Here is a 21,686-nt window from a genome sequence, read left to right as displayed (position 1 = left end):
GCCGGATGTGCCGGAATTTTGTCCCGCAGGAGTTCCTCTTGTTCTCCTTGTGGTTCCTTTGCTCTACTTGCATTCCCTTTGTTCCCCTTATATTTCTCTTCTCATTTTATTCCCAATTTTCTCCTTGTATTTCCATTATTCTTCTTGTCATCCCTGTTCTCCTTGTTTTCCCCTTGTCCTCCTTGTCGTTCCTTTGCTCTACTTGCATTTCCTTTGTTCTCCTTACATTTCTCTTCTCATTTTATTCCCAATGTTCTCCTTGTATTTCCATTATGCTCCTTGTCATCCCTTTGTTCTCCTTGTTTTCCCCTTGTTCTCCTTGTCGTCCCTTTGCTGTACTTGCATTCCCTTTGTTCCTCTTACATTTCTCATCTCGTTGTATTCCCAATGTTCTCCTTGTATGTCCATTATGCTCCCTGTCATCCCTTTGTTCTTCTTGTCGTCCTTCAGTCTCCTTATATCCCCCTTGTTCTCCTTGTCCTCCTCTTCGTCTTCTTGTCGTCTTCTTGTTCTTCTTGTATTCCCCTTGTTCTCATTGTGTTCCTTTTGTTCTACTTATATTCCACTTGTTCTTCTTGTCGTCCCCTTTTCTTAATTGCATTCCCCTTATTTTCCTTGTCGTGTATTGTTCTCTTTGTATTCCCATTGTTCTTTTGTAATCCAATTTTTTCCTTGTCTTATTTTGTTCTCCTTCTCGTTCCCTTGTTCAAATTGTATCAACGTAGTTCCCCACGTATTACTTTTGTTCTCCTTGGCTTCACCTAATCTGCTTATGTTCACCTTGCACTTCTGGTTTTCTATTATCCTACTTTTGTTCTTGTTCTTCTTAGGCTAAACCGTCCATGTTCTCCTTATCTTTCCCTTGTTCGCCTTTTATTCCCCTTGTCATATTTGTTCCATTGTTCTTCTTAGCTTCTTCCCCTTATTCCCACTTTATTCCCCTTATTCCCCTAGTCTTCCCAGTCTCTTTGTTTTCGTGCCTATTCCCCTAGTTCTTCTCATAGTCCCATGACATTCTTTTGTTCTGTTTGTGTTCACCTTGTAGTTCTTGTATTATCATTATCCTCCTGGTATTCCCCTTGTTCCTTCTGTATTCAATTTGTTCTCCTTATATTCCCCGTGTTCTCTATGTCGTTCCCTAATTCTCGTTGTCTTTCCACTGTTCACCTTGCGTTCACTTTGATCTCTTGTTCCCATTATTCTCCTTGTCTTTCCCTTGTTTTCCTTATGGTCCCCTTGTTTTTGTATCCCCTAATTCTCATCGTATTCTCCTTTTTCACCTAGTCTTTCATTGTTCTACTCTTGTTCACCTTACTCTTCTTGTATTCCCATTATCTTTATATTCACCTTCTTCTATTTGTAATGTCCTGGTTCTTTTTGTGTTTCCCTTTCTCTTCTTGTCGTTTCCTTGCTCTCTTTGCTTTTCTCTTGTTCCCCTTTCATTTCCCTTTTCCTTGTTTTCTTCTTTTTCTCCCTGTCGTCTTCTTGTTCTCCTTGTATTCCTCTTGTATTAACGCTTTATAGAAAATAATTTCACATCTAGAAAAAATGCGTGAAAAGGAAAGACAAGGAGAACAAGGAGACAACAAGTAGAATAAGGGAATTGCAAGAAAATCAAGGGAACTATAAGGAGAACGTGGGAACGACAAGGAGAAGGGGAAGATAAGGAGAACAAGGGGAATACAAGGAGAATAATCGGAAGATAATGAGAAGAAGTGGAATACAAGCAGAATAACGGAAATACAAGGAGAATAAAGGAAACAAAAGGAGAAAAAGTTGAGCACAAGAAGAAGAAGGGAGAGACAAGGAGAACAAAGCGACTATAAAGAGTAGGAGGGAAATACAAGGAGAACAAGAGGACGATGAAAAAACAAGTTGAAGACTATGAGAACATGGGTGCGAGAAGGTGAAGAAGAAGAAGAAGAAGAAGAAGAAGGGGAATGTAAGGAAAAAAAAGGGACATGGTGTATACAAGGAGAACTAGGGGAATACAAGATGAACATGAGAAGAACAAAGAGATAGAAGAGAGAAAAAATGCATAAAATTCGATGGGATGCTTAAATTCACTTTGTATTAGAAGCCCTGAAGGCTTATATTTTTATATTTAAAAATCTCAAATGAATGATCTGCAGCCTCATCGTACTTTATACTGCGTATGGAAAGGTGGAATTTGATTTTGATGTCAAGAAAATGTTGTTAAAATAGAGATTAGAATAGGAGAGAAAGTTTTCTATATCCTTTGTTCCAGTTTGCGTAACTGTAAGTTCAAGACCTAGTCATAAGCATTAATTTGGGTAAACGTCACTTGTAGTAGGCCTATAATTAATTTTATTTTTGAAAATAGGCTCAAATTAGTGCAGTCATAGAGAAATCTATAAAAATATGAATAATGCTTGCAGAACCTCCTTACTTTTCTTAACAGATCATTAAGCAGTAACGTGAGACGTCACAATTTATTTCCCCTCTGAAATGGTTGCATTTGATTGAGGGAGAGCGACCCGCTAGCCGCTAGCGTGTCCGCCTTACAGACCCCTGACCGAATAGGAAGCATCGAGCGATGCCGCTGTCGGCCGACGAATGACTCGTCTAGACACGAGATAAGGGAAATTTAATTTGGAGCAATGCGGTGCCTTGATGAAGGAAGGACCAGGACTCTATTTTCGTTATTCCTGTGGAAGACGACAATAGAATTAACGAGTTGCCAAGAATTACGGCGTCCTTTTTATAGGCTTCTTGCCAGGCTTGGAAAGCCCCTCCCGACTCAATACCGACAATGGACATGGAGTTCATTTGACTAAACTCGACCCTGAAGGTGCACGTTCAACTTTCCGGCGAACGGAAGCAAGCGATTAGTTGTCCGATATCATGCATTTATTTTTGGCTACACATTCTCGCAGAATATCCGTTATTTCAGGAGGTAACTAATTAAATTATATTTATGATCCAGCTCCGAATTAGTAGGCCTAAGTTTAAGTGCCTCACTGAAGGGAAGTGAAATCATCCCCCATGGACCCTTCAAGATTTCCAAAGGACATTCCTCAGTAGTACCGTGAAATTTGGTCTCGGAGGGTCTCATCAAAATGTTAATTACAAAACGCTGGAAATTTAGATTGACAAATTATTAGTTAATTGTAGTCTATTCCAAATTATCAACTCGTCAAGCGAAAAAAATGAATAGAGAAGTTTTAGATTGTTTCTACGAAGAGGGCGATCCCCAAGACACCCCTCCAGCAGTAGTCGCTGCTGATTGCTGTCGTAGAGAATACATACTATGGCTTCTCCTTTCACTGATACTAAATTATTCCCTCATGATTGGCTTATTACAATCTTATCAAGTAATCATACCCATACGATAAATACATTTTGTTGAAGAACGCGAACGTAAATCAAATATTGCAATATTAAACCTCACGGAGAGTTCACAGCAATTCTCAGATACGTACCATAATATATTTCAACTTTGTATTAATTGTACTTGTAAGTCTCACATTTTGCTCAGACATTGTCATTCAAGCACGAGTTCTTCAGATTTAAATAGACTATATTGTAATATATGTTTCATTTATCCTACCACAATTTCTGCAGTTCTTTCTTTACTTGTACTTGTTATTTATACTTCTTTGTACATTGTACCTTTTTATATGTTCGTCAGTCAATGAAACAATGAATGAAATAATCCAGTCTAATTGCCTGCCTACCGACCTACCTGCCTTTCCATCCATCCATCCACACAACTGTCTCTTTTTCCTTTCTATCTTTTCTATGTCCTCATTCACTTTCTTTATTAATTTTTCCTCCTATTTCCCATGTTTCTCTTTATATATATATATATATATATATATATATATATTCATTTCGTCACTACTTCTTTCGTTACCTCTGATTTTCTTTCCTGCCAGTTTCTTTTTCTCGCAGTCTTTCTTACTTCTTGCTACATTTAATTATCTTTTTTACCTCTGTCGTCCATTCTTTTTCTCATTTGGTTCTTTCTGCCTTGATCTCCTTTTCTTATTTCTTTTCCTTCATCTTTCTCATTGATTTATTTTTCCTCTGTTTACTTAAGCCTAATTCTTTGTAGAAATAATATGCATTCAAATGGACAGATAGAGAGAGAAGAAAACTTCCTGAATTTTATTGAAGAGTGGAATGTGGGAAAGAGTATTTCAGTATGTGCTTGATCTTAACCAGTGGAGAGTCTTGTTGAAAAATGAGCATTGCTACAGTAGTCCCCAAACAGCTGCTCAACATGACACTTGGCGATATACAAGTTCAGAACACCGTAGCGCGATGCAAGTACTGAAAGTGTAACAATCACCGACGAATGATTAGTGAAGAGAAGTAAATATCCTGAAATCCACACTTTCAAACTGCTCGAGGAATGATAGCGTTAGAATGAAACTATATTATAAGAGAAAGAGTGGTATGCGAAATTTGGACACATTTTTTTGGTGACTGAGTAAAATCCAGAAAGCGAAAGAATGGGAGGCAAAAATTTGTTAGTCTTTCTGTAATCTTTAGAAAACCGGGTAACGAGAATATTTTAATTTTTTGAATAAAACCTCGAAGTAATATATTTTAGGAAAGTAGGCTAGTTTGTACATGCACGTCTTCACCACTGGATGAACAGAGAGAGAGAGAAACAGAGAGAGACAGATAAATAGAGAGACTCTTGGAAACAACTTTTGGCATGCCTGCTTCTCTGCCGGAATTAATTAATATGTTAGAATGAATGAGTAAATCAATGGATGTCCAAATTAATTAATGCATGCATAAGAGGACTAATTATTTAATAAGTGACAAAAAGAAATTTAACATATAAGCTTCACTCCAGCTTCATTACAAAGGGTCACTGAGATTACTAAACTAGCAACATTAGCTCAAAAGCAAATATCTTAATGTTTTAACTCGCTCCGGTATTCACCATCCGACTGGAAATACTTTCAAGTGTCGTGTTTTTTATTTCTGGTCCCCAGCAGTCCCTTCGGAAATTTACTAATACTCCAAATGTTAGGAGACACTACTCTAAGCCAAGGCCAGAGAAGAGAACGGAATGGATGGGATGACTGCTACACGAGTAGCCTATATTTAAAGGTGACCTAGGTAGAAGCCGAGGTTATTGGCCTCCCCACAATGGGAGAAGTTCAAAGGTTGTTTGAACTTCTGCTGCAGAGTTATAAACGTACGCAATTGAAATCGAGGTACAGTTGATAGCACGTAATGGGTACATTTTGTTGTTTTCAAAGGTTCGATAAGTAATAATTTTAACGAAGTGAGACACGTATCTTTAGTTAGGCCCATTTTTATTTTCACATTATTCATTCATGAGATAATAAAAATAATCCTGAATAATCTCTCCCATCATCCGGCTTTTAAAAATGTTTTACAGTATAATTCAACATAATTCACTGCAAAACCAAGAACTGCATTATATCTAACGATTTAAAAATTATCAGTATCTATTTATGTGATATTTAAAATCCACTACACCTAGATAGTCTCAAATTTAAACAATAATTTGAGCATATACTGCTGACATAGGTCCCTCGCCGTGGTCATGGTCTAAGGCAATAATAAGTGCTGCCTGAACTCGCGTTACGGAGTTGGCGCTGTTTCGAATGGCCATGAGAAGGAATTTTCTCATAATTTCGGTCAGTAGGTTTGGCCGGTGCCCGCCATTTTCGTGATGAATTTGGTGAGCTACGATAGGTAGCAAAAACGGGTATAGAAAGCCAGCTATAAGGGCTGGTGGACCGGACCAAACGTTACCCCCATGCTGCTTGGATGATTGTTCACCTCTACTGAGACATGTGAACGTGAAGGCAGCATTCGGCTAGTTGGTCTTGTTCCTTCATGGGATTACTTTTACTTTGTTGGTGACACAGACATTGCATAGAAAATTCGGTTATGACACGGATTTCTATTCTCCAATTTTATGATATATCATTGAGTTCCTAATGGTATTACGGCGCTATTAATTAATTCTGCTTCTTCTTCTTCTTCCTTCCTTCCTTATGCTGTCAAGCGTCGGGGTAACCTCGGTCTATCCATCTCTCATAGCTTTCCACTGTCCAGTCTCTTTTCGGATTCTTTCATTTCTGATCCTATCTCTTCTAGTTTTTCCTGCTACTCTCCTTACAAATTTCATTTCCGTAGCTGTAAACTTACTCATGCGTTTGTCTTGTAATGCAAAGCTCTCCATACCATACAACGTAATCGGGGCTATTATCGAGTTGTAAATCTGCATTTCTGTTTTGTTGCGGTATTAATTAATAAAAATATAAATTTGATTCTTGTTAGTTCATTGAGTTTTTTACATGTTTCGTATAACACTAATTTCCAAATGAAAGATTAAGTATGAATAAATAAATTATATTCTCTAATCGTTGGTTTTATTGGCAATGACCGAGATTCCCTCAGTAACTCTAGACTACCACTTATCCGTAGCGATACTCAATATCTCAAACTATACTGAAATTAAAGTGGAATAGCATATCCGAAAATAAATTTCGAGTTAGTGGCTTTTCGTGAAATATAGCCTACAATAATTCTGCCAGTTCAGACTTCTGAGTCTTCCAATTTTCTCCATTCTGTCACAGATTTTCATTGAACACTTGGATTATTATCAAACTGGATTATGCATAGTAGTAGTGTTTCCGACTTCCGACTAGTCCAAAAAAAAGAAAGTAAACATTTCAATATCTCCGAAGAAAATTAATTCATTTCCATAGTTCCATAGTATTTCTCTTCTATTAACATGACTAAATTCAATTTTGATTATGGGTAATTGTGGGAAAATGTGAACAATGCATAAAAAAATTCTGACAACTTTTGTTAATAGTGAGTGAAAGGAAACATTCATTATTTTCGTCTGATACTTAACAATACAGTGCAGCATTGTTCACAATTTATAATGGTCATAACTTATAACTGAAGTACCTAGTCAATAAGCAATCTGATCACATAAACTTCGTTTCGAATTTCACCCTCCATTAGTCGCGTGTTTCACAACAGTGATCCAATGCTTTATTTATGATGGTGATCCGAGATGGCAGCAGTTATTGTATGTTATCTGTGTACCTTTAGTTCATATATTTCTGTACCTTCTCAGCTACTCGCTGTAATTGACAAGTTTAAGCAAGTGTTTTCTTGGCGCGTAATTAAGTTGTTGCATTCTTGAATCACGACTGTGCTCCACACAGATGTTCTCAGTCTCTAAATTTGTTTTTACAATATTTATTATATGTCGTTGGACAAACAATTGTTTTGTGAATTTTGAAGTAATGAATGTAATTACACTCTCTTAATGTGTAATCATTAATAATTAACCACAAAAGATAAAAAATTGAATTATATGTAAAAAAAAATTACTTAGAATATGGATCACAACTTTGATCCATGCGACCACTAACGTTGCATTTGAGCGCGCGACTACTGGAGGGGTAATTGACGATATTTTAAGAATTTGTGCTCTGACGTTATAATGATTTAGGTTAAGATTATGAAATTTCATATATTATTACGATTGAACTAATATAATACATATTCTTCTTCTAGGATATGGGAAAACGAAAGAAGGGTTCTGCGGACGCAAAGCAGCCAACACAAGCGACAAATGAAAATTTGCACAGTATATCACCGGCCCCACAATGCACAGGATCTCCTGATGATGGTCCATCTCTTGAAGCACCAGAGACTTCTTTGAGTGCATCTACAAGTGCTACTCCGAAAGCGACGGATGTAGGTCTACAGTCTGTAACAAGCGCAAATGTTTCATCCAAAGATCCTTCAGAATTACAATGTCTCAACATGAATTTTTGTTCTGAGTTAAAGACGGAGTCAGGTATTAAAAGCAATACTAATGGGACATCTGTAAGAAATCAGAAACTAGATCCGATGTCAGCAGCATCTACTGTAACTCCACTAGCAGAATCAGTCGTGGCATCGGCATTATCTATATCACCATTGCCTCAAACAACAGAATTAATGACACAAACAATACCTCCACCTTCTCCGTCAGCGTTTTCGAAAGCTGAAGTTAAATCGTCTGCAGTTACATTGGCCATGACAGCAACGAAACCAGTGGAAACAGTAACAGTAGCACTAGGTTCGCAGCAAATATCAAAATCAGGAGAGGCAATATCACCAATATTGCCATTGCCTTCGAAATCAGCAGCAACAAATGTAGTTGCCACACCTTCGACACAGACAGAAACAACAAAGCCTACAGTAACGTCATCTTCAAAACCGTCAGATATAGCAATTGCCTCTACGACTTCCTCAACAAAAACTGAAGATACGTCAACATTTGCGCCATCTAGTCCAGCTATGATGACAAAATCACCTGCGCCACCTTCCAAAGAAGTAGGAGTAATATCACCTACAATAATATCTTCAAAACCAGTAGATACAGCTCCATTAGGACAGTCAACTTCTAAAACATCAGTTCCCCTGAAAGCACCTGTATCATCTCCAGAACAAACAGACTCGTTAATAACGCTTTCAACAAAGCAAACTGAATCTCAAGAAATAGTTACGTCGCCAACGCCAAAAGAAGATACAACACAGACACCGCAGATTTCCTCCATACCGACAGTGCCTACGAAATCTGCCACTCATCCTCCAAAACAGATAGAAAACATAATTACGCCTCTTACAGAGCCAACAGATTCTGCACAAAGTACATTGCCAACTTCGAAAGCAGAATCTATACCATTATCACCGCCGCTACCCACTGAAGCAGCAGTGGCGATAAAGTCAGATCAACAGTCACCAAAACAAATAGAAACAGTAATACCTACAAAGTCAACAGAGTCTCCAACTATACCGTCAGTATCAAATACAGAAGCTTCAGCACCAACTGTGCTGTCACCTCCGAAAGCAGAATTGTCAACAAAACCAGTTACAGAGACGTCGAGACAAGGAGAAAAAATAATAATGCCTACAAGTACTACAGAGCTTGTAGCATCAGTTACATCACCAATATCAAAATCAGGAAATTCAGTTCCAAACATACCGTCATCACCTAAACCTGCTGTGCCAACAAAACCAACTTCACTGCCTTCGAAACTAGCAGAAACAACAGTAATTTCCGGAAAGCCAGTGGAGTCTTCAGTAACAGCTAAACCACCAACTCCGAAGTTGGAATTTTCTGGATCAACTGTGCCGTCATCTAAACCAGAAATTCTAACAAAACCAGTTATAACACCTTCAAAACCTACAAAGCCGGAAGACACTGCAGCCCCAGTTACACCGCCAGAATTAAAAACAGAAGCTTCCACGCCAATTCCAACACCTTCAAAACCAGCAGTGCCAGCTAAACCATCTTTAACACTAACGAAACAGGCAGAAACAACAATAAAAACCCCAAAACAAGCGGAGTCTGCAGCACCAGTTACACCGCCAACGTCAAAAACAGAAGTTGCAACTCCATTCGGACCGATTTCTAAACCGGAAGTGTCAACAATACCGCTTTCAAAGCAAGCAGAATCAACAGTAACACAGCCTACACAACCTTTATTGCAAACGTCAGAAACGGAAATTTCAGATTTGGATTTGCTGTCAACTACTAAACTGTCATTGCCAACAAAATCAGTCACGCAATCCTCAAAAGAAACAGAAACAACTATAGCACCTTCTACAAAGTCAATACAATCGCAAGCTATTCCGCTAACATCAAGAACAGAATCTTTGACACCAAATCCGTTGTCATCTTCTAACACAGAGGATCCAACAAAGCCAGCCACGCAACCCTCAACACAGACAGAGGTAACAGTAGCACCTCCTACAAAACTAACAGAGTCTCCAGCTACACCACTGACGTCAAAAACAGAATCTTCAACATCACCTCCGCCGTCATCTTCAAAACCATTGGTGCCAGCAAAACCAGCTATATCGCCTTCAAAGCAAGCAAAGACATCAGTATCGCCGTCTTCTAAATTGTCAGACATTGCGGCGCCAACTACATCGCCAACACCAAAAGCAGATGCTACAAAATCAATTCCGCCGCCTAATTCAAAACCAACTACCACTACAAAGCCTACTAGGCCGTCATCAAAACCAGAAGGAAAATCAGGCATACCAGTACCACATACAAAGCAAACAAACCGCTTCGAGACAGCAGTACTAGCTTCAAAGTCAGACGAAGCAAATGAACCATCTATACAGCCACCGTCGAAACCAACAGTCATGGCAGAATCTGTTGCACCACCTTTACAATTGGAAAGAACTCCGCTTCCTGCGACATCTGAAAAACCATTAGATGTACCAGTACCAACGAAAATAGATGAGGTAGCTCCTTCAGATAAGCTGCCTTCAAAGACAGTAGAAAAAACATCTCCTGCAATATCATATTCCAAGGTGGCAAAACCTGGAGAGGAAACGGCGACAACTATCGCACAAGACGTAGCAGTGAAAACAGCAGAAGACATAAAGACACATGTACCATTAATACCAAAATCTGCAAATTCCACTGATGGGACAATGAAAACACCATCATTAGAAACACAAGCAACTACATCTTCGTCACATTTATCCCCCAAAAAATCCAAGGCGACACAGAAATCTGTTAATCCTGCAGATAAATTAGGGGGGAAAGTTTCTGCTGATCTTGAGGAGGCAATTTCGTCTGAGTCAGGCATTCTTCATGACAAGTCAAAAAAATCGAATAAAACATCAAAGGACAAAAATCCTAAGCAAAAGACAGCAAACAGCTCCACATTACAAGAAATTGACGCTACAGCACATGAAAAGTCGGAACCATCAATTGGTAAAAATAAATCAGAAACAAAGAAAGCAACAAATGCCTCTACAAAGAAGCAACAAACGCCAAAAGGAAGTATTGTAACGGATTCCACTAGTATATTAGATGTCGTACAGGAAGTAATTGACTCAATTGAAAAGAGAAAAAGTGAATCTACTGACGCAACATCTTTGAAGGATACTTCAATATCTTCTTCAAAAGCGAAAGAAAGTAATGTTCCTAATCAGGACAAATCACATTCTCTTGATGAGAATGAACAAGAAAATGCAGAACCAAAAAAGAGCAAAAAATCTCGGAAGAAAAAGAAATCAAAATCTACAGAGCAATCTGGTGAGACAATTGAAAATGAGATTAAAGATAAAGGAAGTACCCAGACTAAAACATCAAAAAGTAGCAAGAAAGGTGAAGGAATAAAAGCAGAAAGTAAAATCAATGCTCAAGTGCCAAAGGAAGTCAATAAAACGATTGCTTCTAAAGTAAACAGGGATGTGCAAAATATATCTTCTGCTGCTGAAAATAAAGTAAGTAATACACAAGACAATAATATCATATCAGAGAATGAAAAAGGAGCAGAAGACAACCAGAAATCAATACAACCTGATATCAAGAAAGATTCAAGTAAAAAATCTAAGAAAAAGAAATCGAAAACCAAGATTGGGGTCCCTGGAGTTACTGAGATGAAGGTACAAAGCGATGCTGAAACGTTAGAAATTATTAACGTTGGATCTCCTCCGTGTGAGGCAACAAAAATCTCTGAAACAACTGAAAGTGATTTTCAACAAAAAAAGAAAAGGAAACGTTCGCGAAATAAAGGGAAAAAGACTATGCAAGATGAAAATGCCAGTGAAGGGGGGATAAAAGACGGTGTATCAGTAGAAGTTCTATCAAATTGCCATTTGAATAATACATCTGAAAAAAATCCAGTGCCAGTGCCAAAAATGTCAGAAGAGAATGAAGTTAAAGCAAGGGAACAAACGCAACCTAATAAAAAAGTAAGTAGCAATTTGAGTGAGGAGCAGTTGTCACATTTGACCAGAACAGCTGTTCATCTCAGTAAGTCTGTTGAGGAGTCAGAGCGTCCTGGGTTGACATTCACTCCTGATTTAATAGGCTGTCTACTAGCACCAAAACCAACGGACATTGTTGCCATGCCAGATGAAGAAGAGGAGATTGAATACCGATTAGTTCAGAGGCAAATATTTCTATCATATGTATGTCATGTGTGCAAGTCCCTTGATAATTCAAGTTGTAGTCTTAAAACTTGTAATAGCTGCAAATTAATATCGTATTGCTCAAAGAAACATCAGAGAGAACATTGGTTTGTTCACAAATATTTATGCAAAGCTATTTGCAAAATATGTAAAAGTGATGGAATGGAAAACTTATTCCAGAAAGCCAAGGGACTTTCACCAGATGAATACCGATATTACCGTAGTCATTATGTTAATAAATGCGCTAATGAATTGGGACGTGAACTAGAACTCTGGGAGAAAGAGATGATTTACTATCCTCAGTTGTGCCAAACTTGTTATGAATACGATATGAAAAAGTTGACAACTTGCCAAAACTGTCGCCATGTAAGTTACTGCCAACCTAGTCACTTAAAATCTGACCATAATTTATGGTGCAAAGATTTCCAAATTTATCGTGATATTATATTAAATCAATTTCATAATGGAATGATTGAACCATTCATACCAGAAAATGTTTTTCAGGACTATTCCACTCTAAATAGCGATATGAAAACATTCATCTTAAACACACTCAGCGTAGATAAGTCATTATCACCTCATAGTTTGACATACATTACTCTGACAGATGTAGCTACGTGTCCTTTAACTGTACTGTTCTCTCTGCAGAAGTCTGGTTTCCAACGCAGAATATCAAACACCCTTATTATTCACTTGATAGGAGCAGAAATGCATTTCGAAATCGACCATATTAAGAAATGGGAGCTGTTGCTGCTTCATCTTCTGCCTGACTTTCAGTCTTTGCTAATTGTCTTTGTTGGTCCAGAACTGAAAACCGATGTTTTAATGAAAACGTTAGGTCAAAATAAAATGTGCAAAGAATGTCAAGCAGCTGAGAGAAATGTCAGTTACATTTTCTGGCCCGGTATGTACCAAGAGTTCTTGAAGTCTGATAAGTATCAAAAACCTGATCTCATCTGTGCTTTCAATGCCGGACTGTATAGATTATCCGATTATGGTGGGAAGGATACTTGGGCAGGAGGTATTCAGGCTATGTTGACAGAACCAGGTATTCCCGTAACAATTACAGAATACACTGACCAGGAACTACCATTTGATATTCAGCGAATAGGAAGCACTGTTGGATCTGTAGAGGTAATATTACCTCCATCCAGAAACCCGTACACAAGTTCTAAACCAAGCCTCAATTTCTTGAGTGAAGAGAAAGTACCTGTAATTTTTAAGAATTTCAATATTGCTATCGTTAGAAAAGGTAAAAATTAAAGGACAATATATACACGTCTGTGTGTCATTTAATTGTCGTGCACTATTGAATATTTCACGGTGTAACACAATCTGGTCTTATATATACATTAAATATTGGTTAGATATTGGGATATAGTGTGTAACGTCTTCTATGTGTGATTATTCAATAAGCGCGGATGCGGTATATGAGGTGAATTTTTGTATGATATTTTCTATACCTTCTAGCCCTACATTAATAATATTGAATGCATAAGATTAACGTTGTGTTATATTACAAAGACTCCACTATTTTCAGTAAAACAATGAACATTAATAACTCATTATTCATTGATAATACTGGCTAATAGCCTTGTCAAACCATGATAACTTTAATGCTTATAGAAACGCAATTTGTGTTTTGCGTATATTTTTCCTTACAAATAGGTTTCATTGAACATAGTAGGTTTTTACACTGAATGACCATTCGTAATTATAGCATAATTCTACCCGTACACTCACAATGGAAGCGGAAGTTTGTTGATCTGAATGGAGTTGTGTACCGGCACCTAAATATTGGACTATTCCATGTATGTTAAGACACTCTTTGAAAGGAATTGTGTATATTTGACACAAGAATATTAATAAAATTTTAAAATAATATTTATTCAATTTGTACTCAAGTACAAAAGAACTGAAAAACTAACAACTTCTGTTCTTAGGTCTAATAGATTTTTTTTTTCATATCAGACAACTGAAATTGGAAATGCTCATTTCCACGATGTGAAGCGAATAACTCAGAATGTTTTTCAGGAAGACATGAGAAAATTCAGTAATACATAATATTAAATCAGTACAACTATTTTTGCAATTTATCATAGCGAAATAACATTATTTTCATAGATCTCCTGCCAACTTTGATCCATTTAAGCTTATTCCATCTCATCCTACTCAATATTTTTACATTTCATTAAGATACACCTGTTTCATTGGTATGTTCTTAAAATACCAAAATTTTCCTTTACAGAACAGCAGGCTGCATAATCCTCAATAAAGAATGAAGCTATTCTAGAAGAACTTGAAGTGGAACCAATCACTGCCGTCCTCAACGAATACAGACGTGGAGGAGTCACGTTAACATAATGCTAGACTTTAGATGGTCTAAAGTAAACAAATAGATAGCTCGTCAGGAAAGCGAACATTTCGACAGTTTTTGAACTGCTTATTACATGAATAGGTCTACATTGAGACCACAACGGATCACTAGGCCCAATGCTTGAGTTAGATCATGACGATAATGGTGATGATGATGATAATAATAATTATGATTTGCTCTGATTCTTTGACTTTTGTTGTTGTTTAGTCAAATGTCCGAAGACAGGTTGGAACCTTATAAGTGACACCAATTAGGTATCACTCCTGAGGCAGCTAAGTCATGAGATTATAGGGTAGAGTGGGCAGTTAAATTTTGTAAAAGAAATCTTAATCACGAATCTGTTTTGAAGGCAAACTTCACAATTGCATAATGGCAGGCCAAGAAATAATGGATGAGTCACCTTAAACTATCACTTTACTTCAGTATGTCGCATTTCTTTACTATTGATGAATAATCGTACAGAAATTCTCTTCCGAAATTATTTGCATAACGTAATAGATCGTTAACATTGAATTCTGAAGAATTTACATATGGAATAAATACTAATGCAGGCATTTCCCAGATTAAGTAGTTCACTAATACACATTATTGTAGGATACGGCGATTATTTATACCGGTTTACTTTTATAAAAACAGTTATGGCTGTCTCCATTTTATAATAAAAAAGTACGTTCCATGTTGGAATATACTGTATTTATCGTTAAATCTTGCAAATGATATTAATTTGGTCTGTCAATGGGCAGATTTCAACCAGTGCATACAATTACAGGCTGTTTACATGGTTACGTTACCAACTTCCAGCGATGGTAAAGAATCTCAGAAAAACAATTTGCTATGAGAACCTGTGTCCAGGAATGTACCGTTTAAATATTGTGAGCAATTTAAAAATATTGATGAATATTTCCGTGTTACCCTGTACCAGGAAAACATTTTGGTATATCTGTCAGATTTTACAGTTAGGCACTTCTGACTTGCAAGTAGGCGTTTCATGTACTTTTACGTTAACTGAGACTACACTTTCATTTATAACAATGGTATTCAATCTTCTTGCTAGCGTACCCCCAAAATAGCATTTTTTTTTTTTTTTTTTTTTTACTTTCGTGCCTCAAACTGCATTGTAATTATAAAAGAAATAACACAAGACTATGATTGATGTTGCATGTAAAATAAGTGATTATTAATACATATATAGTAGTTAGTAATAGTAATTAATTATGTAAAATGTTATTGAAGCAAGGAAAAACAAAAGTTGATGTAAAAGAAAAAATGTAAACTGCAGTAATTATCAACAATTATAATAAAATAAGTGTCGGCAGTTTTACATAAGTAATCAGTGGGATATGTATCCCGTGAGATAACCACGCATGCCCCTGGGGGTACGCGTATAGTGCATTCGGTATCTCGTGAAACCTACCTGCGCGTGAAGGGAAAAAATGTCGACTGGGAAGCTTCCCTCACTCGCTACACATCGACTAGCAGCTAACTAGCTCGCCTACCACCACTATAAGGTTCTTACTATGAGCTACAGCGCACGAATGCATTTTTGTTTCACGAGGTAACGAATGGTCTATGCCATAGATCAGCGACTGGGAACGCCTCTCTCAGAGAGCTTAGCTTCTCCCGCTGTCTTAATTGATGTTGTATGTAGGTACTCATAAAATCTGCTCTGTTTACAATACGAGTTCCCTGTCCCTGCCATAGATTGAATACCACTGATTTATATGGTAGTTTCTCCTCGAGGTCGCCAATTCATTTTACGTTTATTGGTAGTATTGCTTAGCACAAGTTTTCGGAACTTGCTGACATACACTTTGTATATGGGACATCTAGAGGTAATGACGACAAAGCTGAGCGGTTTCTTCGGCAATGATATCTACTATTGTATCACTCAGCTTATATTATTTTTAGCAGAATTAACCAGCGTTTGAGGGTAACAGAATTTCTATAGCCCAGCTTAGGTGAAAATGTTGTGATGAGTCAAAGCGGACTCCTGAATATGAGGATGTTTTCAACCTGTACTCGAACACTACCTGGTCCCCTATTTCTTGGAATAACTTGTGCCACCGTTTGATAAACAATATATCCATTTCATTGTATGTCAGATGAAGGAAATGGTTCAGAAAGACTTGTATGTGCAACCATTGTGCGACTGCCTTCTATACAGTATTTACACATTGCAGTCTAGTTTGCAGTGTGGAGCGGCACGTACATGGCATTGTAGAATTTTGAGTAGGTATTCCCAGCCGGGGCAACTCTAGCCTTCAAACGAGGTGCGACATTGACGTAGAATATCTTTTATGCGTGTGCCTGCATGGTATTCTGAGATTAAACGTCACTGTTGCATCTCGGTTGAAGGCTAGATCTGCCTCGGCTGGGCATGCCTGATCTGGAGTATAAACTGTACGATTACGGACATGGGTTCCTGACTGAAATCCAGTGTTTGGTGACATTAAAACAGGTTAAGTAAGCAGCGACTATGTATTGTATGCTCAGGACTGTAGAAATGAGCAGACGGTACATCTAAGTACTTTTCTGTCCCTTGAGTATGATACATGCAGGTATAGTCGGTTGAAACAATAAAAAGTATACTACTCTAAATTATGATTTCAGTAAATTACTGACAGCAAATAATAATTTTCTCTCTCTCTCTCTCTCTCTCTCTCTCTCTCTCTCTCTCTATATATATATATATATATATATATATATATAATTTTTAATTTTATTGGGTTATTTTACGACGCTGTATCAACATCTAGGTTATTTAGCGTCTGAATGATATGAAGGTGATAATGCCGGTGAAATGAGTCCGGGGTCCAGCACCTAAAGTTACCCAGCATTTGCTCGTATTGGGTTGAGGGAAAACCCCGGAAAAAACCTCAACCAGGTAACTTGCCCTGACCAGGAATCGAACCCGGGCCACCTGGTTTCGCAGCCAGACGCGCTGACCGTTACTCCACAGGTGTGGACTATATATATATATATATATATATATATATATATATATATATATATATATATATATATATATATGCACGAAAACAAAAACATAAAATATTATACTCTGATACATCTTGATAGGCATCACAATGAAAAAACTATGTACTGTCTTAGTGTGTCGAATTAAAAAAATATATTGCACCGGCCAGATTATTAAAAATTTCAGTAACGTGGCATCTGAATTACTTCGAACGGACTTCATGGAATTTGTGGGTGACAAATCAAAGGTTGCAGAGAATTTTTTCCTCCGGGTACTCCTGATTCCATTTCATTTCACCTACATTGCCCAACTTCCTCTTATTTCAGCTATCATATGTAGTAGTTAGGGTGGAGTCTTGGTGGTAGTACGGGTCTCCGAAGCTGATATAGGATGTTAGGGCTTGGGGTTCTGGGTCTGGAGTTTACGAGGTACACTCTTTGACACGGAAATTGGTCTCTGTTCAGATACTAAGTCCCACTTCGGAATATCTCAGGAATCATCGTGTGCGCTAAATTTACACCCGTGCGTTTTAAATAGAGAGATTCGAAGCCTGGTCTTTGTAACGAGAAGAAATAGCTCTATCGCTAAGCCATAAAGACTTCATTGGAAATATTTCGTTTCGTGACATACAGATACGTTGCCTCTACGACTAGATTTAATTCTCGAACCTATGCTAAATATTTCCCCGTGTGAATCTCGCGTTATCCCGAACGACATTCAGACAATTTCACGCTACAAGAGAGCGACCATTTTCCTTGTCAAAGAATTATATATTCCTCTTGAAATGAGATCTGGCTCTGTCTGAGCTGAGACAGGTTGTCCCATATTTTAGCATTGAATTCACGAATTCGGTCATGCCAACATCATCAGATACAACAGATGTCGGCATGACCGACGAAAACGTTAATACAGTATTAAATTATGTAACATAAGGACTTGTACCTTACACATATATAAAGTAAAGTCATTGACTGATAATAAATCTTTGTATTGTATATCATAGACTTTTCTGAAAAATTATTCAAAATGAATTGCAAAATTAAATATAATAGGTTAAATTGTAATTGCTCGAGAAAACATTTAACTTTAATTAGAAATAACATAATATATCAAAACTTTTCATATAGTCACATCTCACAACACACCATATCCATTTCATTTTCCTACATTTCTCATCTTTGGTTTGGTAGTATTCAGTAACAAAATTTGGTGAAGTGAACACTGACGTGTACATTATGTACGAATAGATAGTTCAGTACAAGTCGCAAACTCCACAAAGAACCGTACGTTTGGCGTAAAGATTTTGACGAAGTTGGCAACGAACATTAAGTGTAATCTAATAGAATCGCTATTAACATCTGGCGAGACGGAAGAATTTGTGACGTCATAGAGATTCGCAGGAAATAAGAAGCTTCATCTCGGTGCCACGTGTGGTTGGTCACAGACTTCAAACAGATCATATTAATGTTTTATATTTGTCTTCAAGCTAAAGTACTAATATTACATAGTAAATAAACATGCTCACTTGACGAGACACTAAACTTGCTTTCACACATTCAAAATGACGTTCTGCATTACCCGATTTCTCAATGAACTTGGTGCACTACGTCAGCTACACTTCAATGAGTTTATGTTAAAAGTAAATTTAATTGTGTAGTTCTTGTTAAGTTAAAATAATCGATTAAATTATTAAACTAGCCATAATATATGTTATTCTTATTACAACGCCCCTAACCAAAAGGCCGAGGTCTGCCATTTCTGTTCTAATAGATTTATTTTCAATTTCGTGCTCTCTCCAATCTCTAGAATCATACTGTGTTAAAGATGGTAACTGATTTGTTGAACATATCTTAGTGTTCGGCAGCCAAACATTCAATTTATCTCTTCTATTTATTTATCGTGTTTTACATCCTACTTTTGGTACCGGCTTACTATATAATGCGGTGTAGGAAGAGGGCCAAAATTAGACAGGCATATATAGCGTGGAAGGTAAGCACTGCACCAAACTGAAACTGGTAGTAGATCGTGAGGAAAGGTTTGAAAAATGTAAATATTTTCTTAGCATTCACCTTTTTAGAGGAAATTGTTATGTTTCTATGAAGCATTTGGCAACATCACTGCTACTGCAATGACTCTAACAAGCGCGACCATCCATCTTTCACCTTCCCCTTTCCCTCTGCTGTACTCAGTCACATGCACTCGTCAGTACATTGCGTAACAATATTTGTTTTAACGATTTTCGTAACTATTCAATTTAAATTCATGGCTAAACGGTTTAATTTTCACGTAAAGACTCAACACAGTAACTATTCAAATTATATTTAACTATCTGCTTGTATAGCAATCAGCCATTTCTCTCGGGCCGTTACCGCAATAGAGCGCTGCAAACATTGGTTAAAGACGATATTTTCCTGCTTAATTGTGCATCATCGAAGGAGAAGTGTAATAAAAGTTTTGTTATAATTAACATGTATAATCAACTCTTACATTTTGGTGCATCGGCCCCCTTCCACTCTGTATTGTAGGGCTCCCTGGGCGTGTGGTCAGCATGGCACAGGGCCACCGTTAAGACAACACGGGACACAACATGGCAAAGGAGAAACATCCATTCCCGTGGACGGAATATAATTATCTGCCTTTGCCAAATACGGGAATCGAGCCACGGACTACTTAGAAGGGAAGAGATTAATCTATCCATAAAGCCAATGTAGTGGTTCGTTCAGTTTCTCTCCAAAATTAAGTCACTGCATTTATTCCAGCAGGGTTAGCTTTCTATTTAATACTTATTGACTTGCATTTTACCAATGTAACCATTTTCCATGCCTCTTAAAATGCGTCCAGATTACTCGGGCTCATGGCTACTTGTACTTGTGATCGGACTCGTGCCCTTGTTGACTTGAGGGGCTCAGACTCGTCCTCTTGTCGGCTGTGGCTTGAAAGCTTATTATTTTACTAGTGAGAATCTGATGAGTAATGACGAAATTCTAATTGTCGGTGCAAGTTTCATTGTCGTACATTCGTTGTTGGGAGAAAACAAAAGAAACCAAACTTGCAAAATGTAGGTGGTGCATTCCATCTATTTTTATAAGTAGAGGTCGATATAGTGAAAGTGACTTATTGTCTGATTTAAGTATTGAAAATATACATACATTTGAACACATTCTGTCGAGTGTCTCCAGATTTCGGTGGTCTGATTAATGCAGTACGTCCAGAAAGAAACAAAACAGGTACACAGAACTAGTTATTAACTCAAGATTTAATTCGTTTGTCCACTCATCTTTTACGTGATTACGTCGCGAATACTGCGAGGCAACAGTATATTTCTCGTCCCCGCCCAAAGGCTTGCAATTCTTGAAAAACATTTATTTGATATACCGACAACAGACAGGCCAGAACAGCCCTGACTTCCGTTACTTGTGTTATTTCTATCGATATTCGTGAGCCTGTCCATATTACTCGGGTTTGACGAGCCTCCATCACCCAGCTCGAGTACAAGCACGAGCACTATCGTTTTGGACGTATCTTCAGCCCGAGTACAAGCAGGAGCACGAGCATTTTGGACGTATCTTCACCCCGAGTACAAGTACAAGCGTTTTGGACCTATCTTCAACCTTACCCCCTGCGGTGATCGAGTGATCAGACCTTCAGCCTGTCACGCAGACGGTTTGAGTCCTGGTCAGGTCTGGGATTTTTCATTGAAAAATCATAGTGACACTTGTGGCGGACAAGGTCGAAGTTGATTTTTTTCTCCGGGTTCTTCCGTTTCTCCATATTAGGCATCTACATTATTCCGTCAACACATCTCATTTTGCCATAATTCCATAATATTCTCCGAACGCCGGCTGGCGACACACACGGAGGGGCCTGGCCTATGGACGAGGGGAGTTGCCTGCTCGAAACCTGGGTACTCAGCGAACTTTAGTGTAGTCAGCCCGTGTGGGTTTGTGAATGCACCTGGCTTGAGGGTTAGCACAATAGATCGTGAAAAATCGCAATATAGGGTCATAGTGCCCCCTCCCAAAATTTCATTTCATTCCATTCCATCATCAGTCTTCTTTTCTAAAGGTAGAGATCTACACTCTGACTGCTGTTTAGATATTGAAACTGTGCTTCATAAGAGAAGTTATCTTAATGAAATATTACACGACGTCATAGGTAAATAATAATACAAATTTCCTACATTGTGTAGGCAAAAGACATACACGCAAAGAAGTAAGGTAGTCTCTAGTTATTTGGTGTGGATTGAGAATGCTCCTAGCTGGAGGGCAAGAGCAATGTTGGTATATCTATTAGGTATACATATCTTGAAGACACCCTCTCACACCCATGACATGCATAAAAACCTAAATGAATTTGCTGGTG

At 37.8% G+C, this 21,686-nt stretch overlaps 1 protein-coding gene across 3 annotated transcripts in view; it reads left to right on the top strand.

Moving 5' to 3' along the window:
- LOC138707674 (calphotin-like) overlaps positions 1 to 17,366 on the top strand; it is a 34,652-nt gene extending 17,286 nt beyond the window's left edge. Inside the window, exons 2-3 of one of the 3 annotated variants that reach the window (XM_069837457.1) lie at positions 7,555 to 11,751; positions 14,219 to 17,366. In XM_069837457.1, coding sequence (XP_069693558.1) covers positions 7,558 to 11,751; positions 14,219 to 14,245 — 4,221 coding nt within the window. In that variant the 5' untranslated portion in view covers positions 7,555 to 7,557 and the 3' untranslated portion in view covers positions 14,246 to 17,366. Of the gene's footprint in view, positions 1 to 7,554; positions 13,859 to 14,218 lie in introns of those variants that run through there. The other 2 variants (XM_069837456.1, XM_069837455.1) reach the window with 2 other exon arrangements.
- The last annotated feature ends 4,320 nt before the right edge of the window (positions 17,367 to 21,686 follow it).

The sequence above is a fragment of the Periplaneta americana genome, chromosome 10, assembly GCF_040183065.1.
Source record: "Periplaneta americana isolate PAMFEO1 chromosome 10, P.americana_PAMFEO1_priV1, whole genome shotgun sequence".
Lineage (NCBI taxonomy): Eukaryota > Metazoa > Arthropoda > Insecta > Blattodea > Blattidae > Periplaneta > Periplaneta americana.
Note: the sequence above shows the minus strand (reverse complement) of the source record. Positions and strands in the feature narration are given on the sequence as shown.